The sequence below is a fragment of the Siphateles boraxobius genome, unplaced genomic scaffold (assembly GCF_051911475.1).
Source record: "Siphateles boraxobius isolate OS27281-9 unplaced genomic scaffold, OSU_SipBor_1 150, whole genome shotgun sequence".
Lineage (NCBI taxonomy): Eukaryota > Metazoa > Chordata > Actinopteri > Cypriniformes > Leuciscidae > Siphateles > Siphateles boraxobius.
This window is the reverse complement of record NW_027508756.1, coordinates 240,001-264,336: the sequence shown is the minus strand read 5'-3', so window position 1 is coordinate 264,336 and position 24,336 is coordinate 240,001. Positions and strand designations below refer to the sequence as shown.

The following is a 24,336-nucleotide window of genomic DNA, read 5'->3' as shown; positions in this document are numbered from 1 at the left end:
GATAAAGTATTTGGGAGTTTATTTGGGGGATGAGTCTTTTCAATTAAAAAATTGGGAAGGAATGATTGAGAAAATAAAGGGCCGCTTGGATAAATGGAAGTGGATTAAGAAAATATTGTCCTATAGGGGTCGAACCCTTATTATTAATAACCTTGTTGCTTCATCTCTTTGGCATCGACTGATTTGTGTTGACCCACCACTTCTTTTTCTTGCTAAGATACAATCGATGTTGATAGATTTCTTCTGGGATAAGATGCACTGGGTGATCCATAACATCTTGTACTTACCAAAGGAAGAAGGTGGACAAGGGCTTGTGCATCTACAAAGTCGGACAGCAACTTTTCGTGCACAGTTCATACAACGTTTCCTGACAGGCCCAGAGTCTGTAAGTTGGAGACCAGTGGCAAGTGCTATCTTAAAAACTGCTGCAGGTTTAACTCTGGACAAATCTTTATTTTTATTGGATCCAAAAACTTTAAATGTGGAGAATTTCCCAGTTTTTTATCGGAATCTTTTTAAAGTATGGAGTCTTTTTAAACTCCAAAGAAAAAATAATCCCACATCATTGTATTGGCTTTTGGAAGAGCCTTTGCTTTATGGTGCAAGACTGGACATTACTAATGCATCAGTGTCACTGACAGAAGCCTTTGTAAAGGCTAAAGTGGTGACTCTTCGTCAATTGATGAGTCTTGCAGGACCAGATTTTATTGAAGTGGATGCGGTGGCAATACAACTGGGGATTAGATCCACTCGACTGGTTGAAAAACTGTTACGAAAGATACAGATTATCCTTACAGAGGAAGAGACCGATTTACTCAAGAGACATTGTGAGGGAGAAATTACTCCCAATGATAAAGATTGTTTTCCAAGGTTGATGGTTTCACCTAAATTAGAGGAGGAAGGTGGAATTTTTTTGGAATCAGAAAAAGTAGTGGTCATGGACTTTGAAGATGTAAATGGTAAGAGATTGTACAAGTCATGTGTGAAATGTTTTAATAAAAAAGCATTAAATGGGAAAAATGATACACCTTGGCGAACAGTGTTAGGTTTGGAGGAAGTTTTTAAGCCAAATTGGAGAACTTTTTACAAGCCACCATTAAATAAGAAAATTGGAGATTTGCAGTGGAGGATTTTACATTGTATTATTGCTGTAAATGCCTTTATATCTGTGTTGAATCCTGAGGTAGGCCATGAATGCCCATTTTGCCCACAAAGGGAGACTGTTTTTCATGTTTTTATGAGTTGTCATAGACTTAAACCTTTATTTGAGTTTTTACAAAATTTGTTTAAGTCTTTTGATGAAGAATTTTCAATGCAAGCTTTTATCTTTGGGGTAAAATATTCAAAAAGAAGAAAGAGAGAGTGTCAGTTGTTAAATTTTGTTTTGGGCAAAAGTAAAATGGCAATATACATGAGTCGGAGAGAAAAAATTGAAAAAAATCAAGATTTTGATCTGGTGTCTATGTTTGGTGCCATGGTGAAGTCAAGAATTTTGATTGATTTTAGGTTTTATAAAGCTACTTCATGTCTTGCCATGTTTGAGGATGTTTGGTGTTATGGAGGGGCTTTGTGCTCTGTTGTAGATGACAATCTTTGTTTTATGCAATTTATGTAATTTATTTTAAGTAGGTTGTTTTTAATGTTTTGAAAAAAGAAAAGAAAATTTGTAATAAAGGTGTTTTCAAATTCAAATTCTCTTTCTCTCACACTCTCTCTCACACTCTCTCTTTCTCTCTCTCACTCTCTCTTTCTCTCTCTCACTCTCTCTTTCTCTCACTCTCACTCTCTCTTTCTCTCTCTCACTCTCTCTTTCTCTCACTCTCTCTTTCTCTCACTCTCTCTCTCTCTCTCTTTCTCTCACTCTCTCTTTCTCTCTCACACTCTCTCTCTCACTCTCTCTTTCTCTCACACTCTCTCACTCTCTCTTTCTCTCACACACACTCTCTCTCTCTCACACACACACACACACTCTCTCTCACACACACACACTCTCTCTCACACACACACTCTCTCTCACTCTCTCTTTCTCACACTCTCTCTCTCTCACACACACACACACACTCTCTCTCACACACACACTCTCTCTCACTCTCTCTTTCTCTCACACTCTCTCTCTCACTCTCTCTTTCTCTCTCTCACTCTCTCACTCTCTCTTTCTCTCACTCTCTCTTTCTCTCACTCTCTCTTTCTCTCTCTCACTCTCTCTTTCTCTCACTCTCTCTTTCTCTCACTCTCTCTCTCTCTCTCTTTCTCTCACTCTCTCTTTCTCTCTCACACTCTCTCTCTCACTCTCTCTTTCTCTCACACTCTCTCACTCTCTCTTTCTCTCACACACACTCTCTCTCTCTCACACACACACACACTCTCTCTCACACACACACACACACTCTCTCTCACACACACACTCTCTCTCACTCTCTCTTTCTCACACTCTCTCTCTCTCACACACACACACACACTCTCTCTCACACACACACTCTCTCTCACTCTCTCTTTCTCTCACACTCTCTCTCACTCTCTCTTTCTCACACTCTCTCTTTCTCTCTCTCACTCTCTCACTCTCTCTTTCTCTCACTCTCTCTTTCTCTCACTCTCTCTTTCTCTCTCTCACTCTCTCTTTCTCTCACTCTCTCTCTCTCTCTCTTTCTCTCACTCTCTCTTTCTCTCTCACACTCTCTTTCTCTCACACTCTCTCTCACTCTCTCTTTCTCTCACACACACTCTCTCTCTCTCACACACACACACACACACTCTCTCTCACACACAGACTCTCTCTCACAGATACACACACACTCTCTCATTCTCACTCACTCACTCACTCACTCACTCACACACACACACACACACACACACACACACACACACACACACACACACACACACACACACACACACACACAGCCACAGGTTGTAGGTGTTTCAGTAGTTGAAGGGTGTTAGTGGTTTTCCAGCATTCCAGTGACATGTTTGCTCCCGTGTTCAAGATGACACTAGAAACACTGAATAACTCATCTCACACACACACACACACACACACACACAGATCGACATGTAAAACTGCAGAATAGCTGCTCTTTAATAAAAATTTTCATGTTAGTGCATTAAATAATAATATTAACAGGTGGAACTTCTGATCTTAATAATGAACTAGTAAAAGCTGAGAGTAACTAAGATTAACTGTTAGTTCATGTTAGCTAATGTAAAGTGTTAGCGGTGCTTTTATTCATAATGTTTGTTTTTCAGTGCTGCACTTTGACATATTCAGTTAAATATTAATGACCGTAAATGTCACTATTAAACACACACACACACACTTCAACATGAGGCCTAATGCATTATAACCATATGGAGTTTTTAATGGGTCTGAATAATGCCAGCGTCTGTAATATCATTTGATTATTGCAAAAGACAGGATATATATATATATATATATATATATATATATATATATATATATATATATATATATATAAAATTATTGTACTGTATTATGAAAATGATTACTGTGTGTATTGTAGGATATTATAAATTTGATATTATAAATTATAGGTTTGTGTGTCAGACAGCGACGGACAAACGGAGTTACATAACTGAGAATCTATAAATAGAGACCGTCGTGTTAGGGAACCATCTGATTTGAGAGAGAAGTGTGTGTGTGTGTTTCTGCACTGCAGCTGCTGTACAACACACACACACACATATGTGTTTATGTTCATGATCTGCTCTGTTTCAGGACTGTTTTCAAGACGCGTTTGATCGCATCCCAGTGTGAGTATCACATCAGATCATCCCTCTAAATCAGGACCAGTATCTGTATCTGTATATAATCTGTGTCTGTCTGCGTGTGTGTGTGTGTGTGTGTGTGTGTGTTCAGGGCGTCTAAGATGGACCTGCGCACATCTATAGAGGAGTGCACCATGGCCCTCAACCTTGTCCTCAACAACAAGTTCTCTGAAGCGCTGGACCTCCTCAAACCATGGTACGTGTGTGTGTGTGTGTGTGTGGGGGATGTACAGCAGCTGCAGTGCAGAAACACACACGCACACAGGTGAGAGTGTGTGAGTGAGCGTGTGTGTGTGTGTGTGTGTGTGTGCGAGTGAGTGAGCGTGTGAGTGAGCGTGTGGTGAGTGAGCGTGTGAGTGAGCGTGTGAGTGAGCGTGTGATTGAGTGTGTGAGTGATTGAGTGTTTGAGCGAGTGTGTGAGCGAATGAGCGAGTGAGTGTGTGAGGGTGTGATTGAGTGTGTGAGCGAGTGAGTGTGTGAGCGAGTGAGTATGTGAGTGTGTGTGTGAGCGAGTGTGTGTGCGAGCGAGTGTGTGTGCGAGCGAGTGTGTGTGCGAGGGAGTGTGTGTACGAGGGAGTGTGTGTGCGAGTGAGTGTGTGTGCGAGTGAGTGTGTGTGAGTGTGTGTGCGAGGGAGTGTGTGAGCGAGTGAGTGTGTGAGCGAGTGAGTGTGTGAGCGAGTGAGTGTGTGAGCGAGTGAGTGTGTGAGCGAGTGAGTGTGAGAGCGAGTGAGTGTGAGCGAGTGTGTGTGTGTGCGAGTGAGTGTGTGTGCGAGGGAGTGTGTGTGCGAGGGAGTGTGTGTGCGAGGGAGTGTGAGCGAGGGAGTGTGAGCGAGGGAGTGTGAGCTGGTGAGTGTGAGCTGGTGAGTGTGAGCTGGTGAGTGTGAGCTGGTGAGTGTGAGCGAGGGAGTGTGAGCTGGTGAGTGTGAGCGGGTGAGTGTGAGCGAGTGAGTGTGAGCGAGGGAGTGTGAGCTGGTGAGTGTGAGCTGGTGAGTGTGAGCGAGTGTGTGTGCGAGCGAGTGTGTGTGCGAGGGAGTGTGTGTGCGAGGGAGTGTGTGTGCGAGGGTGTGTGAGCGAGTGAGTGTGTGAGCGAGGGAGTGTGTGTGCGAGTGAGCGTGTGTGCGAGTGAGCGTGTGTGCGAGTGAGCGTGTGAGCGAGTGAGAGAGTGAGCGTGTGAGAGAGTGTGTGTGTGTGCGAGTGAGTGTGTGTGCGAGTGAGTGTGTGTGCGAGGGAGTGTGTGTGCGAGGGAGTGTGTGTGCGAGGGAGTGTGAGCGGGTGAGTGTGAGCTGGTGAGTGTGAGCGGGGGAGTGTGAGCGGGTGAGTGTGAGCAAGTGAGTGTGAGCGAGGGAGTGTGAGCTGGTGAGTGTGAGCGGGTGAGTGTGAGCGGGTGAGTGTGAGCGGGTGAGTGTGAGAGAGGGAGTGTGAGCGAGGGAGAGTGAGCTGGTGAGTGTGAGCTGGTGAGTGTGAGCGAGGGAGTGTGAGCGAGGGAGTGTGAGCGAGGGAGGGAGTGTGAGCGAGGGAGTGTGAGCGAGGGAGTGTGAGCGAGGGAGTGTGAGCGAGGGAGTGTGAGCGAGGGAGTGTGAGCGAGGGAGTGTGAGGGAGGGAGTGTGAGCGACGGAGTGTGAGCGAGGGAGTGTGAGCGGGTGAGTGTGAGCGAGGGAGTGTGAGCGGGTGAGTGTGAGCGAGGGAGTGTGAGCTGGTGAGTGTGAGCTGGTGAGTGTGAGCGAGTGTGTGTGCGAGCGAGTGTGTGTGCGAGCGAGCGTGTGTGCGAGGGAGCGTGTGTGCGAGCGAGCGTGTGTGCGAGCGAGCGTGTGTGCGAGCGAGCGTGTGTGCGAGCGAGTGTGCGAGCGAGTGTGTGAGTGAGCGAGTGTGTGAGTGAGCGAGTGTGTGAGTGAGCGTGTGAGCTAGTGTGTGAGCGAATGTGTGAGCGAGTGTGTGAGCGAGTGTGTGAGTGAGTGTGTGAGTGAGTGTGTGAGTGAGTGTGTGAGTGAGTGTGTGAGTGAGTGTGTGAGTGAGTGTGTGAGTGAGGGAGCGTGTGAGCGAGCGTGAGCGAGCGTGTGAGCGAGTGTGTGAGCGAGTGTGTGAGCGAGTGTGTGAGCGAGTGTGTGAGCGAGTGTGTGAGCGAGTGTGTGAGCGAGTGTGTGAGCGTGTGATTGAGTGAGTGTGTGAGTGAGTGTGTCAGTGAGTGTGTCAGTGAGTGTGTGAGCGAGTGTGTGAGCGAGTGTGTCAGTGAGTGTGTCAGTGAGTGTGTCAGTGAGTGTGTGAGCGAGTGTGTGAGCGAGTGTGTGAGCGAGTGTGTGAGCGAGTGTGTGAGCGAGTGTGTCAGTGAGTGTGTGAGCGAGTGTGTGAGCGAGTGTGTGAGCGAGTGTGTCAGTGAGTGTGTCAGTGAGTGTGTGAGCGAGTGTGTGAGCGAGTGTGTGAGCGAGTGTGTGAGCGAGTGTGTGAGCGAGTGTGTCAGTGAGTGTGTCAGTGAGTGTATCAGTGAATGTGTGAGCGAGTGTGTGAGCGAGTGTGTGAGCGAGTGTGTGAGCGAGTGTGTGAGCGAGTGTGTGAGTGAGTGTGTCAGTGAGTGTGTGAGCGAGTGTGTCAGTGAGTGTGTGAGCGTGTTTCGTGAGCGAGTGTGTGAGCGAGTGTGTGAGCGAGTGTTTGAGCGAGTGTGTCAGTGAGTGTGTGAGCGAGTGTGTGAGCGAGTGTGTGAGCGAGTGTGTGAGCGAGTGTGTCAGTGAGTGTGTCAGTGAGTGTATCAGTGAATGTGTGAGCGAGTGTGTGAGCGAGTGTGTGAGCGAGTGTGTGAGCGAGTGTGTGAGCGAGTGTGTGAGCGAGTGTGTGAGCGAGTGTGTGAACGAGTGTGTGAGCGAGTGTGTGAGTGAGTGTGTCAGTGAGTGTGTGAGCGAGTGTGTCAGTGAGTGTGTGAGCGTGTTTCGTGAGCGAGTGTGTGAGCGAGTGTGTGAGCGAGTGTTTGAGCGAGTGTGAGCGAGTGTGTGAGCGAGTGTGAGCGAGTGTGTGAGCGAGTGTGTGAGCGAGTGTGTGAGCGTGTGTGAGTGTGAGCGAGGGAGTGTGAGCGAGGGAGTGTGAGCGAGGGAGTGTGAGCGAGGGAGTGTGAGGGAGGGAGTGTGAGCGACGGAGTGTGAGCGAGGGAGTGTGAGCGAGGGAGTGTGAGCGAGGGAGTGTGAGCGAGGGAGTGTGAGCGAGGGAGTGTGTGCGACGGAGTGTGAGCGACCGAGTGTGAGCGACCGAGTGTGAGCGACCGAGTGTGAGCGACCGAGTGTGAGCGACCGAGTGTGTGCGAGCGAGTGTGTGTGCGAGCGAGTGTGTGTGCGAGCGAGCGTGTGTGCGAGCGAGCGTGTGTGCGAGCGAGCGTGTGTGCGAGCGAGCGTGTGAGTGAGCGAGTGTGTGAGTGAGCGAGTGTGTGAGCTAGTGTGTGAGCGAATGTGTGAGCGAGTGTGTGAGCGAGTGTGTGAGTGTGTGAGTTAGTGTGTGAGTGAGTGTGTGAGGGAGTGTGTGAGTGAGTGTGTGAGTGAGTGTGTGAGTGAGTGTGTGAGTGAGTGTGTGAGTGAGTGTGTGAGTGAGGGTGTGAGTGAGGGTGTGTGTGAGCGAGTGTGTGAGCGAGTGTGTGAGCGAGTGTGTGAGCGAGTGTGTGAGCGAGTGTGTGAGCGAGTGTGTGAGCGTGTGATTGAGCGTGTGAGTGAGTGTGTCAGTGAGTGTGTCAGTGAGTGTGTCAGTGAGTGTGTCAGTGAGTGTGTCAGTGAGTGTGTGAGCGAGTGTGTGAGCGAGTGTGTGAGTGAGTGTGTGAGCGAGTGTGTCAGTGAGTGTGTCAGTGAGTGTGTCAGTGAGTGTGTGAGCGAGTGTGTGAGCGAGTGTGTGAGCGAGTGTGTGAGTGAGTGTGTGAGCGAGTGTGTCAGTGAGTGTGTCAGTGAGTGTGTCAGTGAGTGTGTGAGCGAGTGTGTGAGCGAGTGTGTGAGCGAGTGTGTGAGCGAGTGTGTGAGCGAGTGTGTGAGCGAGTGTGTCAGTGAGTGTGTGAGCGAGTGTGTCAGTGAGTGTGTCAGTGAGTGTGTCAGTGAGTGTATCAGTGAGTGTGTGAGCGAGTGTGTGAGCGAGTGTGTGAGCGAGTGTGTCAGTGAGTGTGTCAGTGAGTGTATCAGCGAGTGTGTGAGCGAGTGTGTGAGCGAGTGTGTGAGCGAGTGTGTGAGCGAGTGTGTGAGCGAGTGTGTGAGCGAGTGTGTCAGCGAGTGTGTGAGCGAGTGTGTGAGCGAGTGTGTCAGTGAGTGTATCAGTGAGTGTATCAGTGAGTGTGTGAGCGTGTTTCGTGAGCGAGTGTGTGAGCGAGTGTGTGAGCGAGTGTTTGAGCGAGTGTGAGCGAGTGTGTGAGCGAGTGTGAGAGAGTGTGTGAGCGAGTGTGTGAGCGTGTGTGAGCGTGTGTGTGAGTGAGTGTGTGAGTGAGTGTGTGAGTGAGTGTGTGAGCGAGTGTGTGAGCGAGTGTGTGAGCGAGTGTGTGAGCGAGTGTGAGCATGTGAGCGAGTGAGTGAGTGTGTGAGTGTGTGAGCGAGCGTGTGAGCGAGCGTGTGTGTGAGCGTGTGTGTGAGCGGGTGTGTGAGCGGGTGTGTGAGCGGGTGTGTGAGCGGGTGTGTGAGCGAGTGTGTGAGGGAGTGTGTGAGCGAGCGTTTGAGTGTGTGAGCGAGCGTGAAAGTGAGTGTGTGTGTAAGCGAGTGTGTGCGACGTGCGAGCGTGAGAGTGAGTGAGTGAGCGTGTGATTGAGTGAGTGAGTGAGCAAGTGAGTGTGTGTTTGTGTGTGTGAGTGAGTGTGTGTGTGAATAAGTGAGTGTGCGTGCGAGCGAGAAATGCGTGAAGGTGGACGTTTGTACAATTACAAGGTTTAACTTGCTGAAGTGTTTGTGTGTGTGTGTGTGTGTGTAGGTCTAAGGACAGCATGTATCACGCGTTGGGCTACAGCAGTATTCTGGCCATGCAGGCTACCATGACCTTCGAGCACAAAGACATCCAGACCGGAATGGCGACCATCAAAGATGCCTTACAGACCTGCCAGAGGTGCGGCTCACACACTCTGATGTTCTGAAGCTTCTGGACTCTGATGTTCTGATGTTCTCCGTCTGTCCGCAGGTTCAGGAAGAGAAACTCAGTGGTCGGGTCCATTTCCAGCCTGCTGTCCAAACAGTCGTCAGACAGCCTGAGAGCCGGTAAGTGTGTGTGTGTGTGTGTGAGAGACACTGTACGGGTCTGAATGTGTTTGTGTGTGCACATGAACTTTAATGACATCCCATTCTTAATCCATAGGGTTAAATATGGAGTTGAAACCCCGGAAAAACAACCCCACGCTATAACCCCCCCTCCAACAAACAACCCCACACCATAATCCCCCTCCACCAAACAACCCCACACCATAATCCCCCTTCACCAAACAACCCCACACCATAATCCACCAAACAACCCCACACCATAATCCCCCCTCCACCAAACAACCCCACACCATAACCCCCCCTCCACCAAACAACCCCACACCATAATCCCCCCTCCACCAAACAATCCCACACCACAATCCCCCTCCACCAAACAACCCCACACCATAATCCCCCCTTCACCAAACAACCCCACACCATAATCCCCTCTCCACCAAACAACCCCACACCATAACCCCCCCTCCACCAAACAACCCCACACCATAATCCCTCCTCCACCAAACAACCTCACACCATAATCCCCCCTCCACCAAACAACCCCACACCACAACACCCCCTCCACCAAACAACCCCACACCATAATCCCCCCTCCACCAAACAACCGCACACCATAATCCCTCCTCCACCAAACAACCCCACACCATAATCCCCCCTCCACCAAACAACCCCACACCATAATCCCCCCTCCACCAAACAACCCCGCACCATAACCCCCCCTCCACCAAACAACCCCGCACCATAATCCCCCCTCCACCAAACAACCCCGCACCATAATCCCCCCTCCACCAAACAACCGCACACCATAATCCCCCCTCCACCAAACAGCCCCAAACCATAATCCCCCCTCCACCAAACAACCCCAAACCATAATCCCCCCTCCACCAAACAACCTCACACCATAACCCCCCCTCCACCAAACAACCCCACACCATAATCCCCCCTCCACCAAACAACCCCACACCATAATCCCCCCTCCACCAAACAACCCCACACCATAATCCCCCCTCCACCAAACAACCCCACACCATAACCCCCCTCCACCAAACAACCCCACACCATAACCCCCCCTCCACCAAACAACCCCACACCATAATCCCCCCTCCACCAAACAACCCCACACCATAATCCCCCCTCCACCAAACAACCCCACACCATAATCCCTCCTCCACCTAACAACCCCACACCATAATCCCCCCTCCACCAAACAACCCCACACCATAACCCCCCCTCCACCAAACAACCCCACACCATAATCCCCCCTCCACCAAACAACCCCACACCATAACCCCCCCTCCACCAAACAACCCCACACCATAATCCCCCTCCACCAAACAACCCCACACCATAATCCCCCCTCCACCAAACAACCCCAAACCATAATCCCCCCTCCACCAAACAACCCCACACCATAACCCCCCCTCCACCAAACAACCCCACACCATAATCCCCCTCCACCAAACAACCCCACACCATAATCCCCCCTCCACCAAACAACCCCACACCATAATCCCCCCTCCACCAAACAACCCCACACCATAATCCCCCCTCCACCAAACAACCTCAAACCATAATCCCCCCTCCACCAAACAACCCCACACCATAATCCCCCCTCCACCAAACAACCCCACACCATAACCCCCCCTCCACCAAACAACCCCACACCATAACCCCCCCTCCACCAAACAACCCCACACCATAATCCCCCCTACACCAAACAACCCCACACCATAATCCCCCCTCCACCAAACAACCCCACACCATAATCCCTCCTCCACCAAACAACCCCACACCATAACCCCCCCTCCACCAAACAACCCCACACCATAACCCCCCCTCCATCAAACAACCCCACACCATAATCCCCCCTACACCAAACAACCCCACACCATAATCCCCCCTCCACCAAACAACCCCACACCATAATCCCCCCTCCACCAAACAACCCCAAACCATAATCCCCCCTCCACCAAACAACCCCACACCATAACCCCCCCTCCACCAAACAACCCCACACCATAACCCCCCCTCCACCAAACAACCTCACACCATAATCCCCCTCCACCAAACAACCCCGCACCATAACCCCCCCTCCACCAAACAACCCCGCACCATAATCCCCCCTCCACCAAACTTTACACTTGGCATAATGCAGTCAGTCAGTTCTTACTCGTGTGTGTGTGTGTGTGTGTGTGTGTGTGCAGAGGAGATGCATGCGGAGATCTGCTACGCTGAGTGTTTGCTGCAGAAAGCCACACTAACATTTGTACAGGTCAGTGAACCGTTTCACTTCAGTCCATTGTGTTTACATCGGCTTGACTAATAACTTGGCATCAGTTTTTTTTTAAAATACGATACGATATTTCATTAGTAATCCAAACTGAACATGTTATAGCAGCAAAAACATACTTGCACACAAACCAATGAAATCAAACAAAATACACACAAAAAATAACGGTAACGCTTTACAATAAGGTTCATTAGTTAACATTAGTTAACTACATTAGTTACCATGAACTAATAATGAACCGCATTTATACAGTATTAATAAATCTTTATTAATGTTAATTTCAACATTTACTAATACATTATTAAAATCTTGTTAACATTAGTTAATGCACTGTGAACTAACCTGAACAAACAATGAACAGCTGGATTTTAATTAACTAACGTTAACAAAGATTAACAAATACAGTAACGAATGTATTGCTCATTGTTAGTTTATGTTAGTTAATACATTAACTAATGTTAACTAATGAACCTTATTGTAAAGTGTTACCAAAATAACATCCGCATGCGCCATGTTAATGGCTATTCATATTACTAAACCATGCCTAAAATATAATCTAAGAATATGTATTGCAATAATAAATCAAGATTTATGGAAGCTTGTTTCCAGCACACAATAAAAAAAGGCAATTGCAAGTTTATTTGCAATTCTGAGAAAAAAGTCAATTAAGACAATCTTACAATTGTGAGGGGACACGTCCGAATTTTTAGATAAGTCACAATTACCCTTTCTATTTTTTTTTTGGAAACAAGCTTTTGTAATATAAATAAAGATAATAATATGAAATATAAGACGAATATCACATTTATACAAATATACACATTATATTATACACTGCCTTCTGTTTATTTCAGGATGAAAACATGATCAGTTTTATTAAAGGAGGAATCAAAGTACGCACAAGTTATCAAATTTACAAGTGAGTCTGAAATCAACAATAATGGATTGTTGTTGCCTGTATTCAAAATATGATTTAATATACTGCATGAAAGCCATACAAATATTGTATTTATATTATAAACAGTTTGTTCAATTATAGCATATAAGCAACCGTTATGTATTATTATTACATTTTAATATAATATATTAAATAATATAATATAATTCAATTCACATTTATGTGTATAGCTCTTTTCACAACACACATCATTTCAAAGCAGCTTTACAGAAAATGCATGAGTCCACATTATAATTTAGAAGGATCTGTTATTAGAGGAAACTAAGTTTTGTATTTCAGAAATTTACATATACAAAATAATGTATTAATTTTAACAATGTAATAATTTAAGGCAGAAACAATGAGCTCATTGAAGTAATGCATAGTTGTTTGTTAACAAATGATTGACATTTATCTAATAATATTTAATACAATTTAAAATAATATAATTTATACTAATATATTGTAATGTAATATAATAATTGATATTATATTATAATTTTTGCGAACAACTGTTTTCAATAATCAATTTAGAGATAAAATACATTAGAAAATATACATCTCATATTGTGTGTGTGTGTGTGTGTGTGTGTGTGTGTGTGTGTGTGTGTGTGTGTGTGTGTATGTGTGTGTGTGTGTGTGTGTGTGTGTGTGTGTTTAGGGACTGCCAGAATGTGTCGAACATGCCTCAGGGAGTGGGCGGAGATAGCGAGGCCTTCAGACAGTTTGAGGGCGGAGTCAAGCTGGGGATTGGCTCCTTCAACCTGGTCAGTTAATGAGACAGGAAGTGCAGAGATTACCCTGAGAGTCATTGTGCATGTGGATAAACTAGAAGTGATGCTTGAACTCTGTGTGTCAGATGCTGTCTTTACTACCGGCACGAATCCTGCGACTGCTGGAGTTCATCGGCTTCTCAGGGAACCGAGTGAGTAACTGGTGGAGATAGAAATTAAGCTTTTCGAAACTTTGAATCTAACGAACAATTGCTTCGCAAAAGGATTCACAGAATCGAAGCACTTGAAAGTTCACTCTCCCGTGTAGGGTTGTAATGGTGTGAGTTTTTCACAGTATGATAACGTCTCAGGAAATATCACGGTTTACAGTATTAATCAATTATTAAATTAATAAACGGTATTATTAAATTATGGTTATTATTATCATCAGTTAAAATGACAGTTAAATTAAAGAAAACAGTTTTTTGGGGGGTTGAACAAATGCTTTTATTATAACAAACTTGAAACCATTTGTTTGTTTTATTTAAATTTCAATAGAACATGTCTAATCAATTAAATTCAGTAATTGATAATGAATTAGATTAACAACTCATTTTTAACATTTATAATTATTTTATTTTATTTAAGAATAATATAGTCCTATGAAATGTATTTTATTCAGAAAATTAATGTTTCTTTTTATGATTTAATCCAAATATATTATCAAAAACGGTGGCAATCAAATTAAAATTTAAACTTGTGTCCTTTTATTTTTTGGGGAAGAGCTGCAAAAAAGAGATTTACTAAATTAAACCATGAACAAAAAATATATGCCTTAATTAATGTTTAAATAAATTGTATTATTCTTGTTGTTGTTATTATTATTATTTGAGAAGTATGTTCTATTGTATGCCTACAATAGTAATACATTTCTGTCATAATTTCTCCTAGTTAAACCAAACTTTTATTTTGACAGGGGTTGTAGTGAAGACCTGTTTCAAAGTGTATTTGACAATGGTTTTTCTCAAATAAAATGATGAAAATGCTCATTAGGCGTTCTCTCAGAGCAGCTCTGGAAATGTTCAAGTATTCATCATGTACTCAAAGTTTTTGTGAGATGCTGAAAACACCACGCGTACTTGAGTATGTAGTAGACCAAGCGGAGCAGCTCATTCACACCGATTCACAGAAACGCAGAACAAGCAGGTTATATATTTACATAGCAGTATTTTTGCGCTTAAATATTCACAGACCATGTCGCGATTGGATTTATTGCACAGTTCTACTTTCCATGTATTCATCCATCCATCATTTTGCGTGTTTTCACACCTGCAAACTTGACGCTTTTCGCCGACAATCGCCGTTTTCTTGGTCAATTGGGTCATTTACGTGAATCGTGTAGAACCGGGGAGTTTTTGAGGGGGGGAGGGGAGGGGGGCATTTTTCCGTTTCGTTTTTTCATTTTCCAATTTCGTTATTTCAAATGTAGGCGCGTTGCGCGTGGTAGGCGCGCTCATAATCCGCTGGAGCCACCACAACATTGCCCAACATTATGGCAAACGTGATGCAAGCAGAACGAAACTGCTCGTTATTGTGTGGTTGACGGACCGTTTATCAGTTTGGACCAAAGCAGCGCGAGCCGATCTTGATCAAGCGACACTGTTACTACACAGCGCTAATAAGAGATCCAGTAAAGGAAGAATTTGAATTAGTCACAGAAGTAATAACATGGCTGCGACTCCTGCGAGATCTAGTGAGAAACATTCACATTTCTCCGTTATTAACGGATCAAACAGCACTGACGAGGAAACCAGGAAGAAACATTGTGCCATGAATGAACTATCCAGTGTCCACAGATCAGCAACATTCACCATGGATTTACTGTAGTAACACTAACTGCAACCATGGAAGTTTGGCAGGAATAGTAGGCTATAATGCCTTCAAGTAACATTACGTCGGTTTTATTTTGACATTATGAATACAGTTGCAGCCCTCAAACTAATCTGAACTAAAATAAACCTTTGTTTATAACTACTACAATATTGCATTTCATTTTTTCCAAGGAGCTGTTTTGTTTTATATGCTCCTAAGAGTCAATTATAGCTCCAGAATTGCTCAAAGTAAAAAAAATATCACACTTTATGATGTGAGTTTTAATTTAAAAAAAGAATTAAAAAAATTAAATCAAGGAAATGACCAAAAACCTAAAAGCTGGTAAACAGTAAATTCTAACAACATAGGGGTATTTAGATCAACAATCTGGCGAGCATGTTGTTTTAGGCTAATACACCAACAGCAAATTTCTGTTTAATAAAGTGTTCAGAAATGTGTCGTTTGCATGTTAAAATCAAAAAAATTAAGATTTTTGGACCCCCCACCCAAAAGCTTCTTTTACAGCGATTGTTGCGTGAGCATATCAGTGAACAACACAGACCACTCGGTGAGTTTCACGTCTTTGTAAACTAAAGTTTAATGCGTTTATATGAATGATTGTTCCTGTGCCCCTATGAAACCATTGTATAGGTGGGGGGTGCTAACACAAAAACCTAAAATTCTCGGGACAGCAGCATGTGTCCAAGTTTAAATCTTAACCGTTCGATTTCATCAGAAACGATCTTAAAACAGGGCTTTACTTGTAAAACGCCGAACTTACCCCTTAAGTTATAATTGGGACATACCTTTATCTGCAGGGGGATGGTGTCCTCTGTATCCTCCTTTTGCAGCCACTTTGTGTCCACTTTTTTTGCAAATTGGATATCTATCCTCGATGACAACCACACTTTTTTACATCCAAAGTATTTCCATACTGGCCATAATCCGCTTCATAAAAATTCGAGGGCGCTTCGCAGTCAGCTTCAGCTGGGTCTGCGTCACCTTATATTGCGTGTTTGTTCTCCCGCCCTTCAATCAATGCAGTAGTTTCCGGAGTGTTATTTTTTTTTATTTATTTTTTTTTCTCCCTTGTATTATTATTTTTTACTCAGTAACGGATATGATTTCAAATGTAGCGAAGTACAATACTTCAAACAAAACGTACTTAAGTAAAAGTAAAATTACAGATTTTAAAAACTACTTAAAGTAGAAGTACACAAAAAAACGACTCAATTACGTAACGCGAGTAAATGTAATTCGTTACTTTCCACCTCTGCCTATTGTTTATTAAAAACGTATCAATATAGCGTACAAACTCAATATGGCTCTAGTATGTCCGTTTATGCTCAGGAAGACATGAAAGAGTTTACTATTCGGTTTACAAACTGGATGTGTGTTGCTCACTGATCGGCCGGCCAGTCAATCGGTCGAGGTCTAATGTAATCTACAAACACACAAACACACACACTCTCTAACGGTTGCTGTTTCTCTCCTGCAGGAGTTCGGTCTGTCTCAGCTGCGGGACGGTGCCTGTGGTCACAGTCTCAGATCAATCCTGTGTGTGCTGACGCTGCTCTTCTACAACACTTACGTCTCTCTGATACTCGGTAACCAACGCTGAAACACACTTTTGGTTACAGAGGAAAACTGGGCATCAGATGGTCTCTAAAATCAGCTATAGATATATTTATATACACTATGTTGCCAAAGGTTTTGGGACGTCTGCCTTTACATGCACATGAACTTTAATGATATCCCATTCTTAATCTGTAGGGGTTAATATGGAGTTGAAACCCCTGAAAAACAACCCTACACCATAATCCCCCCTCCACCAAACAACCCCACACCATAATCCCCCCTCCACCAAACAACCTCACACCATAATCCCCCCTCCACCAAACAATCCCACACCATAATCCCCCTCCACCAAACAACCCCACACCATAACCCCCCCTCCACCAAATAACCCCACACCATAATCCCCCTCCACCAAACAACCCCACACCATAACCCCCCCTCCACCAAACAACCCCACACCATAACCCCCCCTCCACCAAATAACCCCACACCATAATCCCCCCTCCACCAAACAACCCCACACCATAACCCCCCCTCCACCAAACAACCCCACACCATAATCCCCCTCCACCAAACAACCCCACACCATAACCCCCCCTCCACCAAACAACCCCACACCATAATCCCCCTCCACCAAACAACCCCACACCATAATCCCCCTCCACCAAACAACCCCACACTATAATCCCCCCTCCACCAAACAACCCCACACCATAACCCCCCTCCACCAAACAACCCCACACCATAACCCCCCTCCACCAAACAACCCCACACCATAACCCCCCTCCACCAAACAACCCCGCACCATAATCCCCCCTCCACCAAACAACCCCACACCATAATCCCCCCTCCACCAAACAACCCGACACCATAACACCCCCCTCCACCAAACAACCCCACACCATAACCCCCCCCCCCTCCACCAAACAACCCCACACCATAATCCCCCCTCCACCAAACAACCCCACACCATAATCCCCCCTCCACCAAACAACCCCACACCATAACCCCCCCTCCACCAAACAACCCCACACCATAATCCCCCTCCACCAAACAACCCCACACCATAATCCCCCCTCCACCAAACAACCCCACACCATAACCCCCCCCCTCCACCAAACAACCCCACACCATAACCCCCCCCCTCCACCAAACAACCCCACACCATAATCCCCCCTGCACCAAACAACCCCACACCATAACCCCCCCTCCACCAAACAACCCCACACCATAACCCCCCCTCCACCAAACAACCCCACACCATAATCCCCCCTCCACCAAACAACCCCACACCATAACCCCCCCTCCACCAAACAACCCCACACCATAACCCCCCCTCCACCAAACAACCCCACACCATAATCCCCCTCCACCAAACAACCCCACACCATAACCCCCCCCTCCACCAAACAACCCCACACCATAACCCCCCCTCCACCAAACAACCCCACACCATAATCCCCCCTCCACCAAACAACCCCACACCATAACCCCCCCTCCACCAAACAACCCCACACCATAATCCCCCTCCACCAAACAACCCCACACCATAATCCCCCTCCACCAAACAACCCCACACCATAATCCCCCCACACCATAATCCCCCCTCCACCAAACAACCCCACACCATAACCCCCCCTCCACCAAACAACCCCACACTATAATCCCCCTCCACCAAACAACCCCACACCATAATCCCCCCTCCACCAAACAACCCCACACCATAATCCCCCCTTCACCAAACAACCCCACACCATAATCCCCCCTCCACCAAACAACCCCACACCATAACCCCCCCCCCTCCACCAAACAACCCCACACCATAACCCCCCTCCACCAAACAACCCCACACCATAACCCCCCCCTCCACCAAACAACCCCACACCATAATCCCCCCTCCACCAAACAACCCCACACCATAATCCCCCCTCCACCAAACAACCCCACACCATAATCCCCCCTTCACCAAACAACCCCACACCATAATCCCCCCTCCACCAAACAACCCCACACCATAACCCCCCCCCCTCCACCAAACAACCCCACACCATAATCCCCCCTCCACCAAACAACCCCACACCATAACCCCCCCCCTCCACCAAACAACCCCACACCATAATCCCCCCTCCACCAAACAACCACACACCATAATCCCCCCTCCACCAAACAACCCCACACCATAATCCCCCCTCCACCAAACAACCCCACACCATAACCCCCCCCCCTCCACCAAACAACCCCACACCATAATCCCCCTCCACCAAACAACCCCACACCATAATCCCCCCTCCACCAAACAACCCCACACCATAATCCCCCCTCCACCAAACAACCCCACACCATAATCCCCCTCCACCAAACAACCCCACACCATAACCCCCCCTCCACCAAACAACCCCACACCATAATCCCCCCTCCACCAAACAACCCCACACCATAACTTTTGGTGATTATGGTGTGGGGTTGTTTTTCAGGGGTTGGCCCCTTAAGTTCCAGTGTAAGGAACTCTTAATGTTTCAGCATACCAAGACATTTTAGACAATTTCATGCTCCCAACTTTATGTAAAGGAGTGGCTACACAGATTTTGAAATCAACTCGATAGAACAGTTTAGGAATGAATTACAGTGAGACTGAGAGTTTTTCGTCCAACATCAGTGCCGGACCTCACTAATGCACTTCTAGAAGAATGGATACAAATCCCCATTAACACACTCCTAAACCTTGTGGAAAGCCTTCCCAGAAGAGTTGAAGTTGTTATTGCTGCAAAGAGTGGCCAACTCCATATTAAACCCTTCGGATTAAGAATGTGATGTCATTAATAGGATGTTCATGCACATGTAAAGGTAGACAACCCAAAACTTTTGGCAATATGGTGTATATATCAGTGCATTTTTTTAGTTTTATTATAATTATATTAATATTTTTAATTAGCTTATATTTTAATATGTTAATTTTAGTTAAAATAATTAGCCATTTCATTGTGCTTTTGTCAGTTTATGTATTTTTAATTGCTATTTAAGTTTAATTTATTTATATTTCAGTTCCGGTTTTAGTTAGTTTTTATTTATTTCCAGTTAATAATTTTAGTGCTTCAAATTAAACTTATTTCAGTTTATTGCCAAGTCAACATTTCTATTTTTTGTTTAGTTTTTCATTAAATATTTAATTTAAATTCAAACACCTCCTCTCTTATTTTGACAATTATAACCCTGACTTATATATATTCTAAATGTCTGTATAGTTTTTATTGTTTATTTCAGTTTATTATTCAGAAATAGTATAACAGTACAACTGTAAAGTTACAATACATGTTTATGTTTTTAGTATTGTCTTAATTTCTTCAATTTCAAACAATTAAACAAGCTTTTAGTTTTGTATTTATTTTATTTATTTTGTTGTTATTAATTTTTATTTCAGTTTTAGTTTTATTAGTACATCAAGTTAAACTAAATGAAAATGATAAATAATGCAATGGCAAGTTTTTTAAAATAATATATTCATTTCAGTTGAATATATATAATAATAAATAAATAATATATTTTATATTAGTTTACTTCCGATGCGTCTAGTCTGAAAATCGGGGCAAAAATCATGTGTTGTATTCCAGACTTCTCTTGAATCTTGAATCTGCAATGTTTGTGTTTTATTGTGAAGTTATCCTGTTCATGCAGCTGCTGTTTGTGTCGTAATACTGAGTGTGTATTATGTGTTTTCAGGCACTGGGGAGGGAAACCTGGTGGAGGCCGAAGCTCTGCTGGAGCCGTACATAGAGAGATTTCCTCGAGTGAGAACCTCAACACACACACACAAACACACACACACACACACACACACACACACACTCTCTCACAAACACACACACACACTCTCTCACAAACACACACACACACACACACACAAACAGATGCGTGCAGGGCTCCTTGTTTTGTGCGCGCTTTGATCCATTGAACACAAATACAATGCTTGGAGCCCCGGACAATCACACAGAGACTCACACACACACTCTCACTCCCACACACACACACACACACACACACTCTCTCTCTCTCTCTCACTCATACTCACACACTCACTCACTGACACACACACACACACAAACACACACTGACTCACTCTCTCAAACACACACACACACACACTTTCTCACACACACTCACTCACTCCCACACACACTCACTTTCCTCAATGCACTGCAAGCTCACATTCAGCCCTGCCTACATAATTGAAAGCCACGCCCACATCTGAACATCCAATCATCAACCGATGCACAGAAACCCCACATTACGTTTTCTGTTACAATAATCCGTTACTCTGTTACAATAATCCGTTACTCTGTTCAGTAATCCGTTACTCTGTTACAATAATCCGTTACTCTGTTACAATAATCCGTTACTCTGTTCAGTAATCCGTTACTCTGTTACAATAATCCGTTACTCTGTTCAGTAATCCGTTACTCTGTTACAATAATCCGTTACTCTGTTACAATAATCCGTTACTCTGTTCAGTAATCCGTTACTCTGTTACAATAATCCGTTACTCTGTTACAATAATCCGTTACTCTGTTCAGTAATCCGTTACTCTGTTACAATAATCCGTTACTCTGTTACAATAATCCGTTACTCTGTTACAATAATCCGTTACTCTGTTCAGTAATCCGTTACTCTGTTACAATAATCCGTTACTCTGTTACAATAATCCGTTACTCTGTTCAGTAATCCGTTACTCTGTTACAATAATCCGTTACTCTGTTCAGTAATCCGTTACTCTGTTACAATAATCCGTTACTCTGTTACAATAATCCGTTACTCTGTTCAGTAATCCGTTACTCTGTTACAATAATCCGTTACTCTGTTACAATAATCCGTTACTCTGTTACAATAATCCGTTACTCTGTTCAGTAATCCGTTACTCTGTTACAATAATCCGTTACTCTGTTACAATAATCCGTTACTCTGTTCAGTAATCCGTTACTCTGTTACAATAATCCGTTACTCTGTTACAATAATCCGTTACTCTGTTCAGTAATCCGTTACTCTGTTACAATAATCCGTTACTCTGTTCAGTAATCCGTTACTCTGTTACAATAATCCGTTACTCTGTTACAATAATCCGTTACTCTGTTCAGTAATCCGTTACTCTGTTACAATAATCCGTTACTCTGTTCAGTAATCCGTTACTCTGTTACAATAATCTGTTACTCTATTTCCTGTTGATCACGAGCAGCTCAACTCTGTGTTTGTGTTTCAGGGCTCCATCATCCTGTTTTACTCGGCTCGGATCGCCCTACTGAGGGGAAACTTTGAGAAGGTGAGGGTGTGTGACGTCTGCGCTCATGTGTGCAGCTGTGGCTCGTGTGGTAATGTGTGTGTGTGTGTGTGAATCCCTCAGGCGGTGGTGAAGTTCCAGGAGTGTATCGCGACGCAGCAGCAGTGGCGTCAGGTGCATCATCTGTGTTATTGGGAGCTGATGTGGTGCCACTCCTTCCAGCAACAGTGGACCGATGCGTACCGATACGCTGATCTACTGTGCAGAGAGAGCCGATGGTCTAAGGTAACACACACACTCACTCACACACTCACTCACAGACCAAAAACTTTCCCGAAGCATGATGAGTGTGTGTGTGTGTTTGTTGGTTGGTTTCAGGCCATCTACGTGTATCAGAAAGCTGCTATTCTGAGCATGATGTCGGAGGAGGAGGTGAAGGCGAGCGGAGAGAGTATCGTGGATCTGTTCAGGTGTGTGTCTCTCTCTCTCATCAGCGTGTGTGTGTGTGTGTGTGTGTGAGGCTGATGCTCTGGTGTTCCTCAGGCAGGTGGAGGGACTGAAGCAGCGTCTGGCCGGGAAGTCCATCCCCACAGAGAAGTTTGCCGTGAGGAAATCCCGGAGATACTCGGCGGCCGTGCCTGTCAAACTGGTCATTCCTGCGCTGGTGCGTCTCTCTCTCTCTCCCTCACACACTCACACACACTCTCACACACACATACTCACTCACTTTCTCTCTCACGCACACACACACACTCACTCACTCACTTTTACACACACATACATACACACACACACACACACAACGAATAAACACATGTAAATCAAGAGAGCAGGAAGTCATGCATCTATGGTCCATCACACAGGAAATGATGTACGTGTGGAACGGCTTCACCATCGTTGGGAAACGAGCGGATTATACGGAGAGTTTACTGGTGACCATCGAGCGAGCGGAGGAGCAGCTGCGCAATGATCCCAGTGAGTCCAGATCAGATTAAAGGAGGAGTTCACTTTATTTACGTCATTCAAGATGTGCATGTCTTTCTTTCTTCAGTCGAAAAGAAATTAAGGTTTTTAAAGGAAAACACTCCAGGATTTTTCTCCATATAGTGACTTCAATGGAGTCCAACAGGGTCGAAGGTCTAAATGTGAGTTTCAGTGCAGCTTCAAAGTCTCGGCACGATCCAGCCGAGGAGTAATAATCTAGACAAACCAGCGGACATTTTATAACAAAATAAACATTTATATACTTTTTAAAACACAAATGCTCGTCTTCCACTAGCTGTGATGCACCACACATTACGTAATCAGTTTTAAAGGTAACGCGTGTTCCGGTCCATCAGTCGTTTCATCCGACCTCCGGATGTATGTCTATGGACACTCGGGTGAAGAGAGGGACGGAGCTGTCAGCTGATCAACACATGGTGGTGAGTCTGATCTGCTGGCGGGGGAGGAAGCTGGACAGACTCGGCAGACCCAAGCTTACTGTGAGGGTCTGTTGGGAACGTTTGGCCGAGCCCCCTGTCAGAGAGATCTTCAACTTCCACCTCCGGCGGAGCTTGGACCGGTTCCCGAGGGGGTCTGGAGATATTGATTCCGAGTGGACCATGTTCTCCACCTCCATTGTCGACGCGGCCGCTCGGAGCTGTGGCCGTAAGGTCTCTGGTGTCTGTCGAGGTGGCAACCCACGAACCTGGACACCAGAAGTAAGGGATGCCGTCAAGCTGAAGAATGAGTCCTAGACGGATACCGGCAGGCCGAGCGGACTGCAGCCCGGGTGGTTGTGGAGGCAAAAAATCGGGCCTGGGAGTAGTTCGTGATGCCATGGAGAAGGACTACCGGTTGGCCTCGAAGAGATTCTGGCAAACCGTCCAGCGCCTCAGGAGGGGGAAGTAGTGCCCTACCAACGCTGTTTACAGTGGAGCTGGGCAGCTGTTGACCTCAACTGGGGATGTCGTCAGACGGTGGAAGGAATACTTTGAGGATCTCCTCAATCCCACCGACACGTCTTCCATTGAGGAAGCAGAGGCTGAGGGCCCGGAGGTGGACTCATCCATCACCCTGTCTGAAGTCACTGAGGTAGTCAAGAAGCTCCTCTGTGGCAAGGTATGAGATTCTCCCTGAGTACCTCAAGTCTCTGGATGTTGTGGGGCTGTCTTGGCTTATTGTTGAAAACTGTAAAAATATTATTATTATTTCTCAACTGTCTCAATACAGTGTAACTGTCCTCAAAATCTTTTTTATTATTATTATTATTGTAACAGACTTTGTTGGATTGTACATGACAGAATCCAACAAAGTCTGTTACTATAATACCGGTAATGATGTACTGGCGCTCGTTGTATGTGTGTATGCAATCTATTTTTCCCCTCGGGGCTTGCCGTAGATAGGAATGGGTCGTGCACACTTGGTACTGGAGTGTCGCGGGTTTTTGGAGTTAGTGATCTGATGTGTGGTATAATAAAGTGGAGAAGAGTTCAAACTGCTATGTTTATTATTTATTCAAACTGCTACCCTTACACCTAGAAGGTTAAGTTCCCCTGCGGCTATTTTCTCCAACTTAAACCGATACCGTGACTATAGGCAGTTGCGCACAAATTGTCTATGCACTTGCGAGGTGTCTAGATTATGCGCATGACTTAAACGCTGGCAGACACAGCAGCAGTTGTTGGCAGGTATATTGATCATGAAATCAGAATTTTCTTGTCTTG

The 24,336-nt window shown here is 45.5% G+C and overlaps 1 protein-coding gene across 1 annotated transcript in view; it reads left to right on the top strand.

The window, feature by feature from the left end:
- ttc39b (tetratricopeptide repeat domain 39B) overlaps positions 1–24,336 on the top strand; it is a 46,648-nt gene that overhangs the window by 12,720 nt on the left and 9,592 nt on the right. Inside the window, exons 2-16 of the mRNA XM_077230786.1 lie at positions 3,734–3,768; positions 3,875–3,979; positions 8,695–8,826; positions 8,899–8,975; positions 11,177–11,244; positions 12,117–12,181; positions 12,861–12,966; positions 13,059–13,124; positions 16,283–16,391; positions 20,080–20,147; positions 21,611–21,670; positions 21,752–21,913; positions 22,007–22,098; positions 22,172–22,292; positions 22,492–22,603. Of these exons, the coding sequence (XP_077086901.1) occupies positions 3,734–3,768; positions 3,875–3,979; positions 8,695–8,826; positions 8,899–8,975; positions 11,177–11,244; positions 12,117–12,181; positions 12,861–12,966; positions 13,059–13,124; positions 16,283–16,391; positions 20,080–20,147; positions 21,611–21,670; positions 21,752–21,913; positions 22,007–22,098; positions 22,172–22,292; positions 22,492–22,603 (1,378 nt within the window). The remainder of the gene's footprint in view (positions 1–3,733; positions 3,769–3,874; positions 3,980–8,694; positions 8,827–8,898; positions 8,976–11,176; positions 11,245–12,116; positions 12,182–12,860; positions 12,967–13,058; positions 13,125–16,282; positions 16,392–20,079; positions 20,148–21,610; positions 21,671–21,751; positions 21,914–22,006; positions 22,099–22,171; positions 22,293–22,491; positions 22,604–24,336) is intronic.